The sequence below is a fragment of the Danio rerio genome, chromosome 4 (assembly GCF_052040795.2).
Source record: "Danio rerio strain M-AB ecotype USA chromosome 4, GRCz13ab, whole genome shotgun sequence".
NCBI classification, from domain to species: Eukaryota; Metazoa; Chordata; class Actinopteri; order Cypriniformes; family Danionidae; genus Danio; species Danio rerio.
In genome coordinates, this window is record NC_141024.2 from 12173145 (window position 1) to 12195372 (window position 22228).

The following is a 22228-nucleotide window of genomic DNA, read 5'->3' on the forward strand; positions in this document are numbered from 1 at the left end:
AATGCCAGAAACGTTTCATAAAACCACACGCACACTCTCATGTGTTTGCTCAGCCCCACCATTGGCCACTATAACAGTGATGTAATCCTGCCTTGTCACTTTCTCACAGCTCAATAAGAAAGGCAAATTAAGTTCCTTCAAAGTTACTCAACTCCGCGTCGCCAAACATGTTTTCTCAAATCTTTCCAGGGGCATGATTTGTCTGCGCACACACATTCCCCACTGTTTGCCCAGGAGCATGTTGAAGAGGAGGCGAGAAACATTGGCACATACGTCAGACTTACAGCTTTATCCTCCACTGACATTTTATTTGACAGCTTTATTCACCTTTATGTTAGGCCTGGCTAGCTGTTAAACCTCCACCGTTCCGCTGTCACACACAAAAGCATACAACTGGAGCAGGTATTCTCTCTACGTCAATGCACTGAGACGTGGCACAGCAGCGGAATGGCTCACAGCTGCCCAGATTGAGTTACCTTCCTTTTGACGTACTTTCAGCTCTCAGTTTCTGTCCATCTTTCTCTCACACACACATGCGAAAACGCATTTTGCGAATGACACAAAATAGATGCACAGCCTACTAATCTGTCCAGCAAAACAGCATTTAATGCATCTCAAGTATCCTTTGCAAATACACCAATCCCACAATGCACTAACAAGCTCATTGACTCCCAAAAAATCTAGTACATGATGAATGGAATACAGTTCATTCTATACTGAACTTAGAATGAACCGATTTTGGTTAATTTGTATTGTATTTTATCGTATTTTACTATTTGCATCATTAGCTTAGCAACATGCTAACCTCAAATAAAGTTTCACCTTTCTTTCTTCATGCGAAGAATCAAGTTGATGCCCGTGTAAACAATTCCAATCGGCTATTTATGAAATTATATTCACATGAGCACATTTTGGGACAGAGCTAAACTCTCGACTTTGCTTGAAATTCTCCCACGCTAACATAAACACAATGGTTTGTACATCGACAAACAAACGTCACAGTTTCAAACAGCAATACCTGTCATTTTAGGATTACACCTTACCTGGTTCATCCCATGGGCCTCATTCACAGCAATTAACAACAAACAGGCATCCTTCCATCGCCCCCATCCACCTGCCCTGGGAACACCAATACAGATGTACTGTAAAAAAGGGAAAGAGAAATCACATGGAAATCTTCCTATAACAGAGGGTGTGTCTTGGTAAACCCTCCCAATCACACACACACACACAAACACACACACACACACACACACACACACACACACACACACACACACATACACACACACATAAAAAATAAGAACTGAAGAAGGAAGCATACTCCCTTTAGAAAGAAAATCAGAAACCTGGCGCTCCTATAAAGGGAAAGAAACTCTAGCTCTCATCCTCTTGCTGGCACCGGTGCCGGTTTCTTCATAACACAAACCCCCTTAAGCGCACACAAGCGTGTAAAATCCCAGAGTTCATGGTGTCAGCGTTACAATGAGACATGAAGCCAAGTTTCACAGTGGTCACATTAACCAAGACAGAACTCATATTTTAGGTTGGACCCATAGTTCAGGTTGCCTAAAGGAATGAAAAGTCTAACCTTTATTGATGATCGAAATTTGTAGATTACATGTAAAGCTTATGTGTTTATAAAGTTTCAGCTCAAAACATCAGAGTATTTATTATACTTTTCAGAATATTGGAATTTTGTTGCTCTGAACACAATGTAGCTGTTTTTTGTTTTTTTTGTCCTGTGCCTTTAATGCTAGTTCTCCTCGCCCACCATTCCTACGTGCCTGTAAGAGTGTGCCTCAATCAGTCCAGCTGCATCAGATAAACAGCACAGTGACAGACATGAAGAAAGCAGATCTCACGTAACGTTTGTGAGAAATACTACAGTAAGAACTTCCCCAATGATTATTTGATGTATTTGTTGTGGATTCAATTCAAGCCTTTCTGCAATGACGAGTCTAACCAAATGTTGTTACAAAGTTCATGCACACAGTTTTTGCACGGCAAATGTGACAGGGTACACATTAATATCCACTTCTGTATGGATATCCGTTATGTTAATGTACAAAATAAACCTGATTTAACGTCCACAAACCGGGATTGAAGCGGTGGGCCTCAAAATGGGAGGGATTTGGATCCTATTTTAACGTCAGAAAATTAAAAAAAGAGACTTAGTATGTTTAAATCACTTCAATATGACTGTGGACACACTATACATACACAGTTCTGTCCGAACAGCTTATAAAAGATGATTTTCATCATAGATGCCCTTTAATGACTTTTATTGTATAATACTATACTAACTAAAATCAGTTTAATTTTGGGTGAACTGTTTCTATAAATCAGACTTGTTTTTCACCTGCTAACCTTTTATTTTCTTCTGCTAATGTCTAGACTTGCATGTACACAAATATTTATTTCTTTGTTTTCCCAAGAAGTCTTGGGTTGCAAAATAACACAAGGTTAAGTCAATGACACAATTAATGATGTCCTCTAGATGGCATTGAGATACTGAGTAAATGGAAACTTTTATTTCCGGTATAGTCCACCCAAAAATAAATTCTTCTACACCAATTTTTGACACAAACCTATATAAGTTTCTTTTGTGGAACACAAAATGTATGTAAGTTAAAGAACCCAGTAACTTTTTTTGTATGGAAGACATTTATTTAAGGTTTAAGATTTGAGTCCCAGCTGGGCCAGTATTCATTTTTATGTGGATTTTGCATGTTCTCCCCATGTTCACGTGGGTTTCCACCAGGTGCTCCGGTTTCCCCCACACTCTAAAGACATGCTGTATAGGTGAATGAATAAGCTAAAATGGCCGTAGTGTATGAGTGTTTTTGTGAATGCAGGAGTGTACAGTGTGTAAAACATATGCTGGATTAGTTGGCGGTTCCTTCCACTGTGGCATACTCTGAAAAATAAGGTAGTAAGCCAAAGGAAAATGTATGAATAGCCACAAATTATTCTTCTAAAGTTCTTGTAGATGTCTCGGACTGTGCTTTTATTTTACCAGATCGAATCTGGGTTGTAATCATAATGTCCAGGAAACAATCAATTTTTTTCCCCTCTTAAGTAAGTTAAGGGACACAATGACCTTAAACAATACTCACTTCCAGGTTCCTGAACAGTAAAATTGTCCACTGGATTTCCCAAACACACACATACACTTACAAATATCCATCCCCTTTACTTATTCTTATTCTGCACCGAGTGCTAAGAATCATGGCAGTGTTTAAATGTCGACCCGGTCACACACTCCACTGACACTCAAACACTGAGTAACTGTAATAGTGGCACCCGGGCTTGTTACCGTGGAGACCAAGGAGGAGAGAGGGAGTCTGCTTCCCTCCCGAATCTTTTGACACATTTGTCCGACTCGTTTTAAACACTCAAACATATCACAGAATGGAAAAACCACTGACCCGCAACACTTCCTTCAGATCTTGCGATGTTAAAACGATCATTGATTAAACTCAGGCCTGACCTAGAATATTTCAGGGGCAGTGACATCACCTGTCTGCGTCAGCACAAGTCTCATTAGCTGGCGGTGATTAAGGCACCTAGCAGTGCTGAAATATGAGTTAACATGCTGCTAATGAGCATGAACTTTTCAAATCCTCCTACAATGGATCAGCACAATGGACAGAATTGGGCCTTGGTGGATGCAAACGCACACAAAGCTTGTGTATGCAAATATGCAAACATGCTTTTGTAAGTACAGTGTCATATGTACCCTGTACCAACAAAAGAACGGCACGTCTTGTCATGTGTGTTTAGCTGAGGTGTAAACCTACTCTGTACACAAACTTAAGACATCCTACTAGTTTGATCGCACTTAATTTGCTTTCTGTAAAGTTATGACTTGTTTACTCTGGAATGACAAAAATGCATCTAAACACCCAATCATTGGAGTGGGGGGATGACGATAAATACAGGAGTAAACAAGGTTACTTTAACAACTCCCAGTAATACTCTAAACCAATCTTACCAGATTGACACACATCTTAAAAATTACTGAATGTGTTATTGAAGCAGGATAGCAAGACAAGTTTTAAAGTTTCCTCTCGGAAATTAAGTTTGGTTTGAAGGCGGCAAAATGTAAAGGTTGCCTTTTTCTCTGACAACAGCATTCAGGATAGATTGGAGCTATTAGAGCAGAAACAAAAACTTTTGCTAGTTTTCCCTTATCGCTTTTCAAGTTCAAATTCATATCGAAACTTCATTCACCAGTTCACCGACCCTCAAAACAATAAGTAACGTGTTCGAAGCGGACTAACAAGTCAGGAATGTGTCGTTCTATCTACTTTTGTGATCCAACTTACCATAAAGCATCTTCATTCATTCATTCATTTTCTTTTTTGGCTTAGTCCCTTTATTAATCTGGGGTGGCCAGAGCAGAATGAACCTTCAACTTATCCAACATGTTTTATGCAACCCATCACTGGGAGACATCCATGCCCACTCATTCACACACATACACTACCGCCAATTTAGCCTTCCCAATTCACCTATAGCACATGTCTCTGGACTTGTGGGGAAAACCGGAGCACCTGGAGGAAACCCACGCGAACATGGGGAGAACATGCAAACTCCACATAGAAATGCCAACTGACCCAGCCGAGGCTCAAACCAGCGACCTTCTTGATGTGAGGCGATTGTGCTACCCTCTGTGCCACCGTGATGCCCCAAGCATCTTAATACCAGGTACAAACAAGTTATTACATTACACCCAGAGGGTAAACAACATTTCGCCCAAAAATACAGTAGATGTCAATGGGATCCAAAGACTCTATAGCAGAGGTGCCCAAAAGTAGGGCCTGTCTGCCAAAGTTGGCCCGTGGTAACCTTTGGTTTGGCCAGCCATCCCATCTGAAAAGAGAGGGGGGAATGCCTTTGACAAAGATCGTCTTTTTTGAATTTAATGTAACCTTTTGTTTCTTTGTTTAAATGTTGTAAATGAATCAGACTTTTAAATGTAAATACTGGCACTTGACAGATAGAGGACAATGCACAAGACATCTGCAAGCAAATCAAGGCAAAGGCAGGAGCAGCTCGACTAGTTTATTCAGCAATCAACTCCATTGTTATAAACAGGGTTGTTTATGTTTTTTCCATTATAAAATGTTAAAATAAAATGTTAATATATGTTTTAAAGCAATGTTTTCTAGTTATTTTTAGATAATATGCAAGTAAATTAGGAAATTACGCATAGCAAATTTAATGTAATACAGTTTGTTATATTTAACTTCGACCCACGTTCAAGTTTGGTTTTTGGCCCTTTATTATAAAAAGTTTTGGCAACCCTGCACTATAGACTTCCATTGGATGGACACAAACGTTATTCGAAATATATTTTATTTATTACATTTTGCTAGCCATATTATTCAGAAAATCAGGTAACACTTTATTTTGATGGTCCATTTGAGTAGTAGTAGACTGTCTACATAATATCTGTTGATAGTGCTCCTTTAGCAGACATTTAACTGACTATAAGAAACTTTGTACATGTCAAATTACCCTTATCCTAACCCCAACCTAGAATCCCAGAAACCCAGAATTAGTTGGCATGTAGATGCAATATAATTTCAAGAGTTCACACTTAGATACTGTTTGACAACTTGTTAGCAAGTTAGCAGGTTTGGCATGCTGTCCCGGGAGAGAACCCTGAGCTCGGAGATAGTTGAGCCCAGGGCTCCCGCCAGGTCCATAAAGCATGTGAGGAAAGTATGAGGTCAGGTGTTCTCGAGAGCTCCCCTCGGCAAAAGAGGAAAGGAGGAGAAGGGGTGGATGGGGGGTTTCTTCGGGAAACGAAGATAAGGGAGTAGATCTTAGCTAGGTTATTTATAGTGAGTTTGGATCTTGGGTCATTGGCTTGCCAATGAGTGTAGATGAGTGGCCAGCTGCAGTCAATCATATCACGTGCTCTTCTCGAAATTAGTTTGTGAAACTTCATTTAAATTCAACAAACGGACCATCAAAATAAAGTGCGACTAAAAATCATACTGTTTCATTGATTGACTGATTGATTGATTGTTGTAGTATGCCTTTATTACTGTTCCTATTCAATTATTAGGGTTGAGTATTTTTATTTTGTAGACACACATGAATATTTATACACAAATTTCTTTAATGCTATTTAAAAAATACCCCACAGTGCACCTTACTAAGTTTAAAAAAGCTAAATATAATGTATTAATGTTGTTAGTCACACTTACATTTCACAGTTTTTTAGAAACTGAAGAAACAGTAAAATAAAAAAAGATTGTAGTGTAAAAAAACAAGTATAGTGTCTGCGTGGTTGGTGATAAAGGTGGTAATAAAGCCGATAAAGATTTACAGGTGGGCAGGTGGACATAATAGGTCAAGGTGCGTCCTGGCCACACCTACAGCAGCAATTCCACAAGTCAAAGCGTGGGCAGATGCTACAAGACGAGCTCATACAACGAATAATACACAATTATGTCCATGACCAAATGAAAAAAGGAAACTGTTAGTAAATCAGCAGTCTTTCAACAATCATCGCTGTCAGGAAGTTGTATTTAAATACTGCACACTGTTTCAAACTGCGCATTTGCATTTCTTAAAATAGTAGACTTGGTTTAAAGTGTTCTGAATTCCCCAAAGAGACTATTAGCATTAAAAAAGTAAAACGATTAGAGAGCTCACATTCTCACAAACATCTATATATTTTGAGTTTCAGTTTCTGTTCTTGTAGCTTGACTGATGCTAAGATCATGAGTTGGTATTTCCCTCATACACTCATACCGACAGAGAAACACTCATACCGGTAAAGGTAAACCTTTTGTGAGTCACTCTTGTATATTATCATCTTCTAAAGGAATCTGATAATGCACACTCGATTTATTAAATCAACTAAACAGCAGCTAGCTACTTACTCGGATGCCAGTACACCTGTACCCTGAAGCCTTCTGGTCCAATAAACACAATGGCAGCCGGGAAGATACAAGCACACAACATCTCTCAATAAAATCTTCAAACATCAACCATTAATGATTCACAGATCTGAAAAATAGCACTCACTGTCACGCAGACATCTTCTGACTTCGTTCCCCATCCCACTACTCCTGAGAGAGAATCCAAGAAGTTCCCATGAAGGAACCTTTCCTGCTCTACTTTCCTCAGCAAAGTGATCCCAAGCAGCCTCTTCTGTTACTTTCACTCACTGCGTCTGTGTGTGTGTGTGTGTGTGTGTTTTGCACAGTCATATACGACACATCCAGTAAAGCGATTCCTGCCAAATGAGTCCGCAGGCAAGCCAATCTCACTTTCTCTCCCTCCCTCCTCCCTCCCCTTCTCTCTCTCGGCCTCTTTCAGTAAATGCTCCATGTGTCATCTATCAAGCACTAATTCATTCGTAGCCGCAATACTAATGCGGCCACTGGGGCGTGCTGTTTCCTTGCTTCTGCAGCGTTGTTTTGAGGTTGAGGACACGTCACATTTGCTGAAAGGGAAAGGGAGGGCTGATGGAAATGGATGAGCTCAATCAAAAACAAGTTGTCACTACAACAGATGTTTTGAAGAAAAATGTCTCTCTTTTTTTCATTTTGCTCACAGCTTGTAATCATCTGGAAAGCTTGAGGGAAAGTTTTGCCCAAACTAGTTAAAGAGTAACACCGCTACTTCAGTAAAAGCTAATGAGATACAGTTCGTATGGTGCAGCTACGGTATCCATTTGCGGCAGCAAAGGAATGCTCGTAACCCAAATTACACATCAAACCTAACAGTCATAACACCAGCCTAACCTAGATAAGCAATCTGTCCACACTAAAAGTGAAAAACCTTAAGTCCACATTTTTGGTAATGTTCGGTTTCGGTAATACATACTTCAGTGAACGGAATTTGCATACTTAATCCAATAACATCATATTTATTTATAAGTTTTCAGTGTTTTGAAGGACTGTATTCTGTCGTCTACAGTAACCTATGATTAGCTATTTCAGTAGATGTATGATTGTCAAAGATACGTTATTTTTAATTTAAACCAATGGTCTCAAACTCAAATCCTAAAGGGCAGCGGCTCTGCATAGTTTCGCTCCAACCACCTCACACTTGCTTAATAGTCTCTGGTAGTCTTGAACCCCTTGATTAGTTGCATCAGCTGTGTTTGATTAGGGCTGGTCAGAGCTGCGGCCCTCTAGGAATTGAGTCTGAGACCTATGATTTAAACCAGGGATATCCAAACTCAGTCTTGAAGGGCAGGTGTCCTGAGTTTAGCTCTAACCTTAATCAAACACACCTGAACCAGCTAATCAAGCTCCTACTAGATATACTACAAAACTTTCCTGGCAGGCGTGTTGAAACAAGTTGAAGCTGAACTCAGAACACTGGCCCTCTAGGACTGAGTTTGGACACCCCTGATTCAAACAAATGGTGACAAGTTTGCATTCTTGCACCAATAAATGGCGTACCATTAAAGATTGCACTACTGTTTAACTTTCATGTACTAGCAGCAGGGCTTAATTTGTGCCGGAACACACCGGATCTGGATCCAGCACCTCATTTTACCGATCCCCCTCCTCAACTGCCCTCCTACCCCGTCCGCTGTTCACTTTCACTTTTTTCCACGACTTCCCAACTCTCTTCACTTTCGACCGCGACACCCCCTCCCTGCTCACTTTCATCCGCGACACCCCTCCAACATCCACCGCACCAACCCCCAACATGGCATAAAGGGGATAACTGGGAATAGAACACAGACAGGAACTATGTTTCTAACTACAGCTTCAGAAGTGGAAACAGTTTGCGTTGGGAAACGCCAAATCAACGAACTATGTTTATAACAACGAAACTTGCGTCCTTAGTTGGCTAACGATGGTTTTCGGAAATGCACCCCTAGTTCAGTACATTATCAGGCTGTGGGTCTCGATTTTGGTATGAACCATTATAGGGGTGATCAGGTGTGTGTGTGTGTATATATATATATATATATATATATATATATATATATATATATATATATATATATATATATATATATATATATATATATATATATATATATATATAATTTACTATTTTAATTTTTTAAGTTATTAATATTACTATTTAATATACAGATCAAAATATTTCTCACTAATTAAAAGACTGAGTCACACATATTTTGTTTGGATGTCCTTCAGGGAGGATCAAGCGTTAATTAGGGGGGTCAAACTTCTCCAAAAACCCCTGTAATTCACACCCTGAACCAGATCATTCTTAATGTTTGGCTTGCTCTGATAATTCACCCCCCCCCCCCCCCCCCCCCCAAAAAAAAAAATGTAAATTTACTGTTAATTTGTTCACATTTATTCATTTTCCTTCGGCTTATTCACTTATTTATCAGGGGTCGCCACAGCGGAATGAACTGCTAACTATTTCACCATATGTTTAACATAGCGGATGCCTTTCCAGCAACAATCATTACTGGAAAACACCCATACACTCTCACACTCATACAGCCAATTTAGTTTATTCAATTTAATAAATTACTCATAGCACATGTCTTTTGACTGTGGAGGAAACCCATACAAACACTGGGAGAACATTCAAACTCCACACTGAACTGCTAACTGGCCCAGTCGGGACTCAAACCAGTGACCCTCTAACTGTGAGGCGACAATGCTAACCACTGAGCCACCATCCCACCCTTAGTTATCCTTAAAGCAATCCAAAATCAATTCAGTGAGAGAATCTGAACTATGGCTTCTAGTGATTAATAAAACTGCAGGAAAGTGGTACTTTGAGAATGGCTTCAGGCGATCCATCAAGTTCTTCGGAAGTGAACCGATCAGTCTGTGCAAGAAACCGAAAGTGTTTTACAGCATGATTACCTTTAATCCATATTCACATGTGCATTCACAACATTCTGAAGTTTCCTGTCACATAATGATAGCCCCGTGAGTATTAAAGAGTAAATTAACAGCAAGTTTTCTTTTTAGGGAGAACTTTCACGTTAAGAGGAGTGAAATCTGACAATTTAAAGTGGGCGAGGCAATATAATTAGACCCCAATCAATCGTTAAAACATCCTGTTGCTCATCGATGCTTGCACATGCGACTGTCTTTCTTACACAAGTCCTGGTTTATGTGTCATCTATCTAGACCACAAGTATGCAGAGAATCGCAACCTAAAATATGCTTAATAAGTCAACTAAAAGTGAAAGCCAAATGACTGAAATGTCCCGGCAGAGCTAATTCTGAGAACGAAAATGAAAGTTTAATATCTGTAAAGGCCATTTCACTCTTTTTCTGAGTCTTTTGTTACTCAGGGAGGGGAATTCCACAAGTGCACTTGCTCATCGCCACAACAGAATGGATCCATTAACAAGAAAAGCAAAGCGGTCAGTGTTGCAGGTGCCGTTTCCACTCACGGGACAGGAATCCGGTGGCAGACCTCACACAAGGGCAGGCGCAGTCAACAGTGGCGCCGCAATGGGACGGGATCACAGGCTAGGACACTCGACTCATACTACAGTAATTTCCCTCAGGAATGCAAGGGATAAAACTGAGTGTGTGTGTATGTGCGTGTGTTTGGATGACCCTTCACCCAGTCCTGCATCCCATCCTCCTTCACTAGCGAGTGAGTCACTTGATCCTTCGCATTTACTGAAGCCTCATTTGTCCGTCACTACCCACAACCATCTAGCTACTCGCTCTGTAGGAATCTGACAGAATTGGACACTTCCTCCTTGTGCTCCTGCTGTTTAATCAACCCTCATCCTTTGACACTTGGTTATCCCAGAGCCTCCAACATCACAACAAGACCTCACATGGGAATCCACCATCAGTTTAGCTGTAATTGTCACCGATAACAGGACAAATAAGGACATTTTTACTGGAAAATAATATGAATATAAAAACAAAGGGGTATATATTGTAAATGTAATTAGCCTGAAAGATAATGTTGTGCAAAAAAAAAAAAAGAGCTTGTAGAAAAGTGTTTCTACTATTCATTATCAGCAATATAGTGGTGTCATTAATTAATAATCTAATTTGAGTCAAAGATGAAGTCTCAAACATTTTCCTGTTTATGCACCTTTGGCAGCAATCACAGCCTCAAGTCTTTTTGAATATAATGCCACGAGCTTGGCACACCTGTCTTTGGGAATTTTTGCCCATTCCTCTTTGCAGTATCTCTCAAGCTCTATCAGGTTGGATGGGAAGTGACTGTGTACAGCCATTTTCAGATCTCTCTAGAGATATTCAATTAGATTTAGGTTTGGGCTCTGGCTGGGCCACTCACAGAGTTCACCGAGTTGTTATGAAGCCACTCCATTGATGTTTTGGCGGTGTGCTCTGGGTCATTGTCCTGCTGGAAGATGAACCGTCGCCCCAGTCTGAGGTCATGAGCACTCTGAAGCAGGTTTCCATTCAGGATGTCTCTGTACATTGCTGCATTCATCTTTCCCTCTATCCTGACTAGTCTTCCAGTGCCTGCTCCTTGTGGAATTGCTCCAGCAAAGATAGTATTCTTGCAGGTCTCCCAGAATTCATTAGGATTCTTTGGACTCATCTTCAATGCCTCCTCCTTCATTTTACCCCTGACTGGACTGTAAGGCATGACGCATAACATGTGTGTTGTGGTGTGCTAGTGTGTGTGTGTTTGTTTACCTTTTTGTGTTGACAGCATGCTATCAAGTCAGCTGACTTAATCAGCATCCTCCAGCTGATCCCGGTTTCACTAGCTATATATTCAGTCTGTGGTTACTGCTGGTTATCAGTCCGTTGTTTGTTCTTGTGCTTGTCTTGTTTGTTTCTCAGGATTCTCTGCGTTCTGTTCGTTGGATGATGACTTCGTTTGGCCAGTTGGCACTCTTTGTTTTGGACTCTGCTTTTCTCGTGTTCTCTAGCCTTTTCGTATCCTTTGATACATTACTTCTGTTCTTTAATAAATTGATTTTTAATTTGATCCTCTCTCTCTCTGGTGTCGTGACACAGACATGCTCAATAATGTTCTGGTGATTGTGCTGGCCAATCCTAGAACACCTTGACCCTCTTTGCTTTCAGGAACTTTGATGTGGAGGCTGAAGTATGACAAGGAGCGCTATCCTGCTGAACAATCTGCCCTCTCATGTGGTTTGTAATGTAATGGGCAGCGCAAATGTCTTGATACCTCAGGCTGTTAATGTTGATATCCACTCTGCAGATCTCTCGCATGCCCTCATACTGGATGTAACCCCAAACCATGATTTTTCCTTCACCAAACTTGACTGATTTCTGTGAGAATCTCGGGTCTATGATAATTCCAAAAGGTCTTGATGATTAGGATGCCGTTCAACAGACGATTCATGGGAAAATTGACTTTCTGCCACTTTTCCAAATGATCAAATAGAAGTCAAGTTATTATTTGCTCTTACAACTAGAATCTACAAGAAGACTTTTGTCAGGTAGTGTACGTATACGTTTTTTTATTTAATTGTATTTACAGTTGATTGGGTCAAATCTCACAATCGCATTTAAATGAACTGATTTTAAATTTTTATTTGTTTAAAGTAAAATTATATTGTCAGAGAAGTTTGAACACCCACTGTAGTTCTTTTCCCCGAAATCAGCTTTGAGTGGGGGCGAGGTTAACGTGTTGTAGTTTGAACTACTTGTCTTGGCATTAGCAACCATAAGCTATGTTTTGAGATCAGTCCAGCTCTTTACTTTCTCACTGGTGCCTGTCAAAACAGTGGATGAAACCTTTCTGTCGGCAGTGCTGCTCATCTGAAGTAAAGGTGTGGTATGGGAAAGGGCCAGAATGCCATAATGACCCTGTTTCACGACGCGTACCATCATGCAACACTCGCCTACACAACCACAAGGCATTCCTGACGTTCCTCAGGCCAGGTAAACAAAGGAGTCATTGCGCACACACGCACACACAAGTAATGAGGGTATTTATCACCTCTTTTGGCAAGTCCATGGATCAGCCACACTGGTGAACTTCACAGTGTCCCCTGAAACCACTGGGATCTGCTATGACGCACTGTTCGCATGAGGAGGTTTGCTAGGACTAATATCACTACAACATACAGCAGTGTCCTGGCAACCACCCAAACATGCTCTTCTTATCCAACTAACCTTGACCAGTCATATACACACTTTCTTACAGAAACACGAAGCTCCGCTAATGGCTACTTTTCAGTGCAGAAACTGTCGTCTGAAAGTCAATATTTATATATTTCCCTGTGTTAAAGATCAAGAACATCCATTATCCAGCAAATTATGTAACTTCGTCAGATAACAGACCTTCTAACTCTTCATTTGTTGAATAATTGAGGCCCCAAGGTTTATTCATCCGTAACCATAGAGATAAATGCATTCAATTATACATACTGTGAAATGACACAAGGATGAGATGTGTTTGCGCAATATTTAAGCTTCAGCAGCGTAGACAAGCTCAAAAAGTTCGTTTGTGTTCTTCGAGGTTTGAAGTGCATTTCGCTTGTTGATTTTAACATGTGCTTGCATATGAAGTTTATGTGGTTAAGTGGATCAATCGCTGTCCTTTTATGATGTTGATGGTTGTTGATTGCCCACTAAAATGTTTTAAACAAGCTGAATGCGCCATGCACTCTTTCAAAAATGCAGAGCAGGATTTTCTTTTCAGCTGAGAGTCTTTGTTTGCAATTAAAGAAGCTGCCTGTGTGAATCTTAAACCCAAACATTCATTCATTTTCTTTCGGCTTAGTCTCTATTTCAGAGGTCACCACAGCGGAATGAACCGCCAACTATTCCAGCATATGTTTAACACTGCGGATGCTTTTCCGGCCACAACCCAATACTGGAAAATACCTATACACACTCAAACACTACAACCAATTTAGTTTATTCTCTTCATGTATAGCGTGATACAAAGCAAACAATTTCTCACTATTTAAAGCGCTGACCCACACATACATCTTATTTTGGCGTTGTTTAGGCAGGATCAAGTGTAAATTAGGGGGGTCAAACCCCTTCTAACCCCCCTGTAATTCAACTTAACCCTCTAAAATGTGAATTTACTGTTAATTTGTTTACATTTATTCATTTTTCTTTGACTTAGTCCCTTATTTATCAGGGGTTGCGACGGCTGAATGAACCGCCAACTATTTCAGCATGTTTTACACAGCGGATGGCCTTCTAGCCGCAACCCATTACTGGGAAACACTCATCCCCCCTCGCACTGATACACTTCGGCCAATTTAGTTCATCCAATTCACTTATAGCGCATGTCTTTGGATTTGTGGGGGAAACCGAAGCACTCGGAGGAAACCCACACCAACACGAGGAGATCATGCAAACTCCACGCAGAAATCCCAGCCGAGGCTTGAACCAGTGACCTTCTTGATGTAAGGCGACATTGCTAACCCCTGAGCCACCGTGCAACCCTTAAGCCCAAACAATGCTTTTGAATTTACACTTACTACGAATCTGTGTAATCCGCACATGCACTTGTTTTTGCACAAGGCGTCAACACTTATCTCAGGCCATTGTTTGAAAGTCAGAAAAGAAACAGGAGCTTGAACAGACAGTGTTTAATTATTAGTGATTAAAAGGAACCAGCAATACCTGTTTAAACAACCACCAAATACTTTATTGCTCACGATATTGTCTTCACAAACGTTAGCTGGATTTCCATTGCTTTGTGTTAGTGCACATTTAATGTATCGCATGAGAAAGGACTGCTGAAAATACCAAATTTGAACAATGGTTAATGCGAATAAGGGATATGTAAATGCATTTGCCGAATAAACTCTGACATATCTGCCGAGTGAACTGACTTGCCTTAAAAGGACTTTGTAACAACTAGATGGAAATGCACCTTAATTTTGTTAGCAAACTTTGGCTTTAGGTTGGAATGAATACCCGTTGGTAAGGACTACTAGTATCTAATTATGCAGAAAGTTTGTTTCTAACTGTCAAATATGACCGCATGTATGTCACCAATAATCAGAGTTGTATTTGCCCCGCCTCTACTCCATCGTGATAGGACGGCTAGGTTAAAAATGACAGTATTATACAATTATACCTAGTACGACCTTGATTATTAGCTTGTTCAGGTGTGTTTGATTAGGGCTGGAGCTAAAATCTGCAGGACACCGGACCTCCAGGAACAAGTTTGGTGACCCCTGGTTTAGATATTCTAATGAGTCATGATCATTGTTACTTTGATGAAGACAGTTCTTAGCCGAAACACGTAGGTTTTTTTAAGGATTAGCCATGTGAATAAAGGCTTTTTAATATTTTTTCCACATTTTTTGAGTGCCTTGGACTGATTTTTGCTGCTTATTCTGATGAATCTCGTATCCAAAGAGCACCGACACGTTCTTTAAGCGACACCTGAGCACTTTTTGTTTGAGTTTGAATTATTACACTTCCACATTTGGTGTAAAGTGATTTGCAAAAAGAAAGCCCCACTCCCTACTCAATATCATATTTACGTTTTTTAAGCGTAAATCCATGGGATTGTGTTTTATTGTTTGTCATGAGAAAATTCTCAGCTACTTAGCATTTAATACTCACAAGTTTCCATGTAGGTGTTCAAACCTATAAGCCTAAGTGTGAAAAACAGTAATAGCTGTGCTTGTCTCAGCAAGAACCGCTGCAATTGCATTTTGTGCAACAACATACAAACACGTAAATAACCCCCTATTTTCAGGGTTACAAGAAAGCCGCCACTATCTAAGGTGTGTAATTTTACCGCTCCACTGATGTTTAGAAGCATCCATGCTGTATAATCAGTGAGAATATTAAAATGTCGGTCTTACTTTCACACCTTACAGTCCTCTAGCATGAACACACACACACAATTTGCAGGGGTGCATTTGTGCACTTGACATAATCTGAAGTGCTCTCCTCCTATGAGGTCAAGTCTTTCCATAGCGCTCGGAGTCTCATAAAACTGATGAGTCAGTTTCTCATCACCACTGTGATCTGTCACCGTTTAAAAGACGTTAACATAATGGCCATCCCACCGCACACGGCTCCCTGTCCACAAGCTCATCCTTTTTAGTATCGCTTGCTCAGAAGTTCAGTCAAGACATTACTTTTTGATGACACCAAGTCAATATTAGACCAGCAGATATGACTAAATATGGATCGACCCGAGCGTACTGTGTTCATCTCTGTAAATGTGAGACTCTAATAGACTCATAACAATGTCGCAGTATTAATGAGTTAAATGCATTAGCTGAAATTTACGAGCTTTATAAAGGGGAATGCCGATTCATTATGAGCGAGCAAGCCTGCACGTACATGTTCTTTATCATGCTTGTGGTAAGGTTTACAAGACAACAATATACCAAAAAATGAAAAAGCTTTTTCTTTTCTTTCTTTTTTTAGTTTTGCACATATAAAAAAAGTAGATGGCAGCACAAACAGTCCTGTAGTCCAATAATATCCAGCTGCAAAAATTCACAATTCCCGCATTATTTAGTTTATAATTCCGCACTCAGATGATTCATAAGCCACTATAAATACCCTAAGTTCCATATAACAGCCATCTTCGTTTTGAAAAATCCCCTCTTCCCATCCCTACTTCTCCCCCTTTCCTAGATTTGTGGCACAGAGGCCCAATGGTTAGGGCCTCACAGCAAGAACGTCACTGGTTCTAGTCCTTACTAAGCCAGCCAACATTTCTATGCGGAGTTTACATGTTCTCTCCGTGGTCACATGGGTTTCCCCCAGGTTCCCCGGTTTCCTACCACAGTCCAAAAACATGCAACTTAAGTCAATTGACTAATCCAAATCGGCACCATAGATATGCTCCTACTAAGTAGTTATCTCTTAAGAGCCATCACTATCTGTTCATTAGCTACTACAGCAAGGGAGTTCTTTTGACGATCAAGACAGATAAAAATACTTTTTTAATAGATGTATAACACCGTTTAATAAATGTTTAACACTATATCAATATTTTACTCCCATGATTCAATAGTATTTATTTGCTTAATTTTCTAATAACTTTTTTTTATCAATGTTTTATTGAACAGTTGCTACAGATTAGAAAAAGATAAAGTCGTTTATCAGTTTATAACTATTTTAATTTTAATACATAAAATTATTTATTAACTATAGTAATTCAATTTAATGTGACATTTTATTGTCTTATATATATATATATATATATATATATATATATATATATATATATATATATATATATATATATTATATTTATATTTATATATATATTTTTTTTTACTACAAAAAGATTAACAAAGTATTATAACATTAAGATCCTGAATTAGTTTTGCTTTCTTAATCCTACATAGACATTCTATTATGTTTTCTTTGTGTATGTGGTTACATGGTTTTATAAACTAATTTCGAGAGGAGCACGTGATATGATTGAGCATGGCTGGATTCTCATCCGTAATCAGTAACAATACAATCAGACTGATCCAAACTTACAATAAATAGACCGATGTTTCCCTACTGCTCTATTTCGTTTAGAAAGAATCCCCCCTTCCACCCCATCTCCTCCTTTTCCTCCCTTTTCTAAGGAGAGCTCTCAAGACCTACCTGATCTCGGACTCCCTTTATATGCTTATTGACTAATTAACTCCGAGCTCAGGGTTCTCTCCCGGGACAGCATGCCAAACCTGCTATAAACACCAAGCTCATCCAAGTCTGAGCTCTAGAATTATTTTTATTAACATATAATGAGTACCAAAACTGCACAGATTTTCAAAAAATCATTACGATATAAAAATGAAATAATGACTGAAATAGGAAACCCTAAACCGTAAACTATCTAATCTAATGAATGGCAGCATGGATGGTCTCGATCGCCATATTTGTGAAATTCAGTAGGTGGCGATAAAGCTCCTGAGGAGTTAGTCGCTGTCAAACAAGAAAAAAATAGAAGACTGATCCATCATTACCCACATATGGTTCGCCCCTACCTAGATTGTGTGTGCTGAAACGTGTGTGGATCTGCAGGTCTGCAGCTGGACATATCTCCTGTAGTCTGCCTTTTAAAGTGAAAGTTGTAACGTGGCCAAGTATGGTGACCCATATTCGGAATTTGTGCTCTGCATTTTAACCATCCAAGTGCACACACACAGCAGTGAACACACACACACACACACACACACACACCATGAACACACACCTTATGATCACAACTCCAACTCTATAACTATTAGGAGCTGCATGTTTTTTCATCAAGCATTCATTCATGCTAAGACTATAAAGTCAGAACACATTATATAGATATATTATACACATAATCAGCACCCCTTTCAAATGCTTCTAATAAAACTGCACTAGTTAGGAAGTCAAATAAATCCAGTTGAAGTCCGTACACGTCAATGTAGGCGGTAGATGGCTTTCAAGGAATGAGGAGTTTGTTGTAAAGAGCAGTACAGTAAAAACCTCTATTCAGCGAGCTGAACAGAGCTCAGAGCTGTGAGAGAAGAGAACTATACAGCATCAACCTTGCCGAGTTTATACTCCTGTTAAGCCAATAAAACCCAGCAAGGCCAAACCCACATTAAGCGAATGCAGATATGCTGTGTGACGGGCAGCCCACATAGGCGGTTATAACAGAACGCTCTGGTCTGTGCCTGATGGTTGTAAAACAACATTTCTGGCGTACCGAGCAATTACCACAGCAGCCATGAGAGAACGCCCATCCTGTTTCTGAATGCCAGGGAGATGCCAGTTAACACCAAACCAACCTATCCTGGCCATCCCAGTGTGCCTGCCAAAAGTAGCCTCTCCCCAGGGTGTGCTGTGTCCGCTGTGTCACTAATGACGGCTGGTATTAGCCTGGTCTTTGCTGTTCTCTTAATAGGCTCATTAAAAGGCCTGTCACTGCTGAGCGGTCCCTCAGCTCTGGGTAATGACACTGCGGCACTGGATCACACACACACACACCGTCATGTTTTCATCATAATAGCATTTTCACAATCTCATTGGCATTTAAGCTCAGAAAATGTCTTAAGTTTCTGTTGTGGAGATTGCATGCTAACAAGATTAGGATGGTTAGAGCAGCCCATGGAGGCTAAATCAATAGCCGTGGCTGGGGACTCTTCAGAATTGGAATTCACAGCTTTAAATGGACAGCTCATGGAAACATCTAAATGTGGTTCCAATCATGTAGGACTGACTTTTTTAATGAGGAACATAAAAGATGATATTATCTTGGGAAGGAAGACCAACATTGTTCATGATATCTTGTTTTGTGTAGAGTGAATGACGACTGAACTTTCATTTTGTGGTGAGCTGTGCCATATTAGGTATATATCCATGGTAAACACTTACCATTTACTCACCCTAAAGTGGTTCCTGTTGATTATAAAAGACATTTTGCTGAAACAAATGATGGAAACCATTGAAATCATAAATACTACAGAAGTCAATGGGTTCTTGTTTTTAAAATATTTCAAAGTATCTTCTTTTGTGTGTGGTGATGGCTGAGTAAATGATTACATTTCCATTTTTGGGTGAACCATCCCTTTAAGTTTTAGGAAAACAAGATTGGTTAAGTGTTGCCATCTTGTGGTCAGTAAAACAACTGCAAGGCTGATCAAATTAGTTTACATTTTCTGAAGAAACTGACCGGTACTTCCATATGCTAATCCCACCTTCATGATGCTCCGTGTCATAGGCTGTTGCTGAGAAGTTGCTAACATGAATGTTGCTAAGGTATGCTGACTCTGATGCATTAAATAGACACTTCGATCAAAAAATGTAATAAGAGCTTAATGTATTGTCAGGAATAAAAGTAATTAATTTGGTTTCACCTTGGTTGACACCTTTCACACAGTGCACAGGTGTCAAACTCAGTTCCTGGAGGGCCACAGTTCTGCACAGTTTAGTTCCAATCCTAATTAAACACACCTGATCAAACCAATTAAGTCCTTCAGACTTGTTTGAAACCTGCAGGTAAGTGAGTTGAAGCAGGGTTGGACCTAAATGGTGCAGAGCTGCAACCCTTCAGGAACTGGATTTGACACCTGTTCTATTCAGTAACACTTGTGTATAGGAGGCCATAGGAGAAATGGTTGTGCCCAACTGAGCCTGGTTTCTCTCAAGGTTTTTTTCCCTTCACTTTTGCCAATTGGTAAAGTTTTTTTCTCGCTGCTGTGGCTATTGGCTTGCATAGTTCGGGACCTGTGGAGCTACGCATTGATTGATTTGCTCTTCAGTGTTTACTGAACTGTACTTCAACTCTTGAAAACTGGACTGACACTGATTCAATTTACTACAATCTTCTATGTGAAGCTGCTTTTACACAATCTACACTGTAAAGGCGCAATAGAATTAAAGATGAACATGTCCATGAACCTATATATAAGCTCGTATTATAGTTTTGATGTGCCATATAGAAAAGCAGTACCACAACAATCATTATCTGTAACAACGATGGATGCTACACACTCATAATGCATAGGATTAGGTGTTTGTTGAAATCCTTTACATTAGTATTATGAAAAAAGTCTGACCACACTATATTTAAGCTCTCAGTTTAGAGCTGCCAATGATAACCAACGCTGTATCTTGAGGGAAAAGCGTGTGCTGGTCAGTCAAGAAAGCAGTATGCTTATCTTATAAATACACAAAAAGCAGAAAGAAAAAAACAGAATGGATCTGTCACAAAACTCTGAATAGATTTTTTGAAAGCTTAAACAGACTTCTTGTTCACTTTTTTAGGGGATCTCAGTGACATTTTCTGGACACACGTGATTGGTGTTTATCATTGCGGTCCCTCTTGGCAAACAGAGAGCTGAACATTGTGTTCTTGAGTGTCTTTTTACAACAACCATCAGCCGGCCAAAGAATGTTCTTTTTTGGCGTCACCTTCACCCCTGCCTCGACAGGACTCCAGGTTTCTCTGATTTTCCATACTTTCTCATAATTTATCCTTGTCACTTTTCCCATTACCGTTTCTTCCCTTTGTATACATGAGCTTTTTACATGCTCTTAAAGTGACAGCACACCGATAAAAAGAAGTCTAAAGATGTCTGTCTGTCTATATATACGCTGTTAAGGATTTTTGTTTAATTACACGGTATTTAATATGAACTTTATATGTAATATGAACGGTATTTTACTGTTATGAAGTATGTTATTGTATTTTAAAGTTGCATTGTGACAATTACTGTATTTTTAGAGTAAAGATATACAATACTGTAAATACATATACATACAGCATAACAGTAAAATACAGGTTATATTACATATAAAGTTCATATTAAATATTAAATACTGTAAAGAGTAAAATACTTTACAGTAAAGATATACAATACATTAAATACATATACATCACGATAATCAAGATGCTGTTAATGTAAATACAGTATTTTTGCTGTAATTGATTTACAGTAAGTTACTGGTAAACTGCTTCTATAGGAAATTGTTAACAGTGTGCTTATACAGGTAATGTAAAGTGATGTAAATAATAATTAATGGTAATATATTATGTTATATTATTTTATACCATATTTTATTTTTATTGTATTTATTTATTTTATTTTATGTTTATTTTATTTTAGAATGTTGTATTTTATTTTATTTTAGATAAAATGTAATTGTATTATTTTTTATTATATTATATCATATATTATATCATGTAATATTATATTATATTATATTAAGTTATATTGTATTATATTATATTATATTATTTTAATTATATTATATTTTTATATGATATTATATTAAATTGTATTATATTATATTATATTTTATCATATTTTATTTTATTTTATAATATTATTTTTAATTATATTATATATTATATTATATTATATTATATTATATTATATTATATTATATTATATTATTTTTAATTATATTATATTTTTATATGATAATATATTAAATTGTATTATATTATATTATATTTTATCATATTTTATTATATTTTATAATATTATTTTTAATTATATTATATTATATTATATTATATTATATTGTATTGTATTATATTTTATCATATTTTATTTTATTTTATAATATTATTTTTAATTATATTATATTATATTATATTATATTATATTATATTATATTATATTATATTATATTATATTATATTATATACTCCTGTCCACTACAGAACTTCTGTCCCTAACACAATTTACATTTGCACAAACTACATTCCCCTAAACTAAAAACCCCTCCCACTTCAGTCTGTCATCACCTAATTTGCATATACATATATCTGAACAGCTTCTCTACTGAATCAGCTTGTGCAGTACTTCTCATTAACCTTCCAAACCTTCAGTCGAGTGACAAAACCACCT

At 38.5% G+C, this 22228-nt stretch overlaps 2 protein-coding genes across 18 annotated transcripts in view; one reads left to right on the forward strand and one right to left on the reverse strand.

Annotated features, from left to right (window-relative positions):
• Positions 1 to 22228, forward strand: part of asb13a.2 (ankyrin repeat and SOCS box containing 13a, tandem duplicate 2) — a 169571-nt gene that overhangs the window by 146729 nt on the left and 614 nt on the right. For all 3 annotated transcript variants that reach the window (XR_015482109.1, XR_015482110.1, XR_015482111.1), the window contains one exon: positions 20637 to 20811. The gene's annotated coding sequence lies outside the window, so the exon portion shown is untranslated. The remainder of the gene's footprint in view (positions 1 to 20636; positions 20812 to 22228) is intronic.
• The window catches only part of LOC147844648 (uncharacterized), an 88836-nt gene that overhangs the window by 21439 nt on the left and 45169 nt on the right, over positions 1 to 22228 (reverse strand). For 6 of the 15 annotated variants that reach the window (XR_015482813.1, XR_015482810.1, XR_015482812.1 and 3 more), the window contains one exon: positions 1044 to 1142. The exons of 4 other annotated variants lie outside the window; for them this stretch is intronic. Coding sequence is in view for 2 of the 11 variants with exons in the window: in XM_087248091.1 (XP_087104217.1) it covers positions 1044 to 1052 (9 nt within the window). In the remaining 9 variants the exon portion in view is untranslated. Of the gene's footprint in view, positions 1 to 1043; positions 2736 to 4599; positions 7219 to 22228 lie in introns of those variants that run through there. 5 more of the 15 variants (XR_015482816.1, XR_015482814.1, XR_015482815.1 and 2 more) reach the window with 2 other exon arrangements.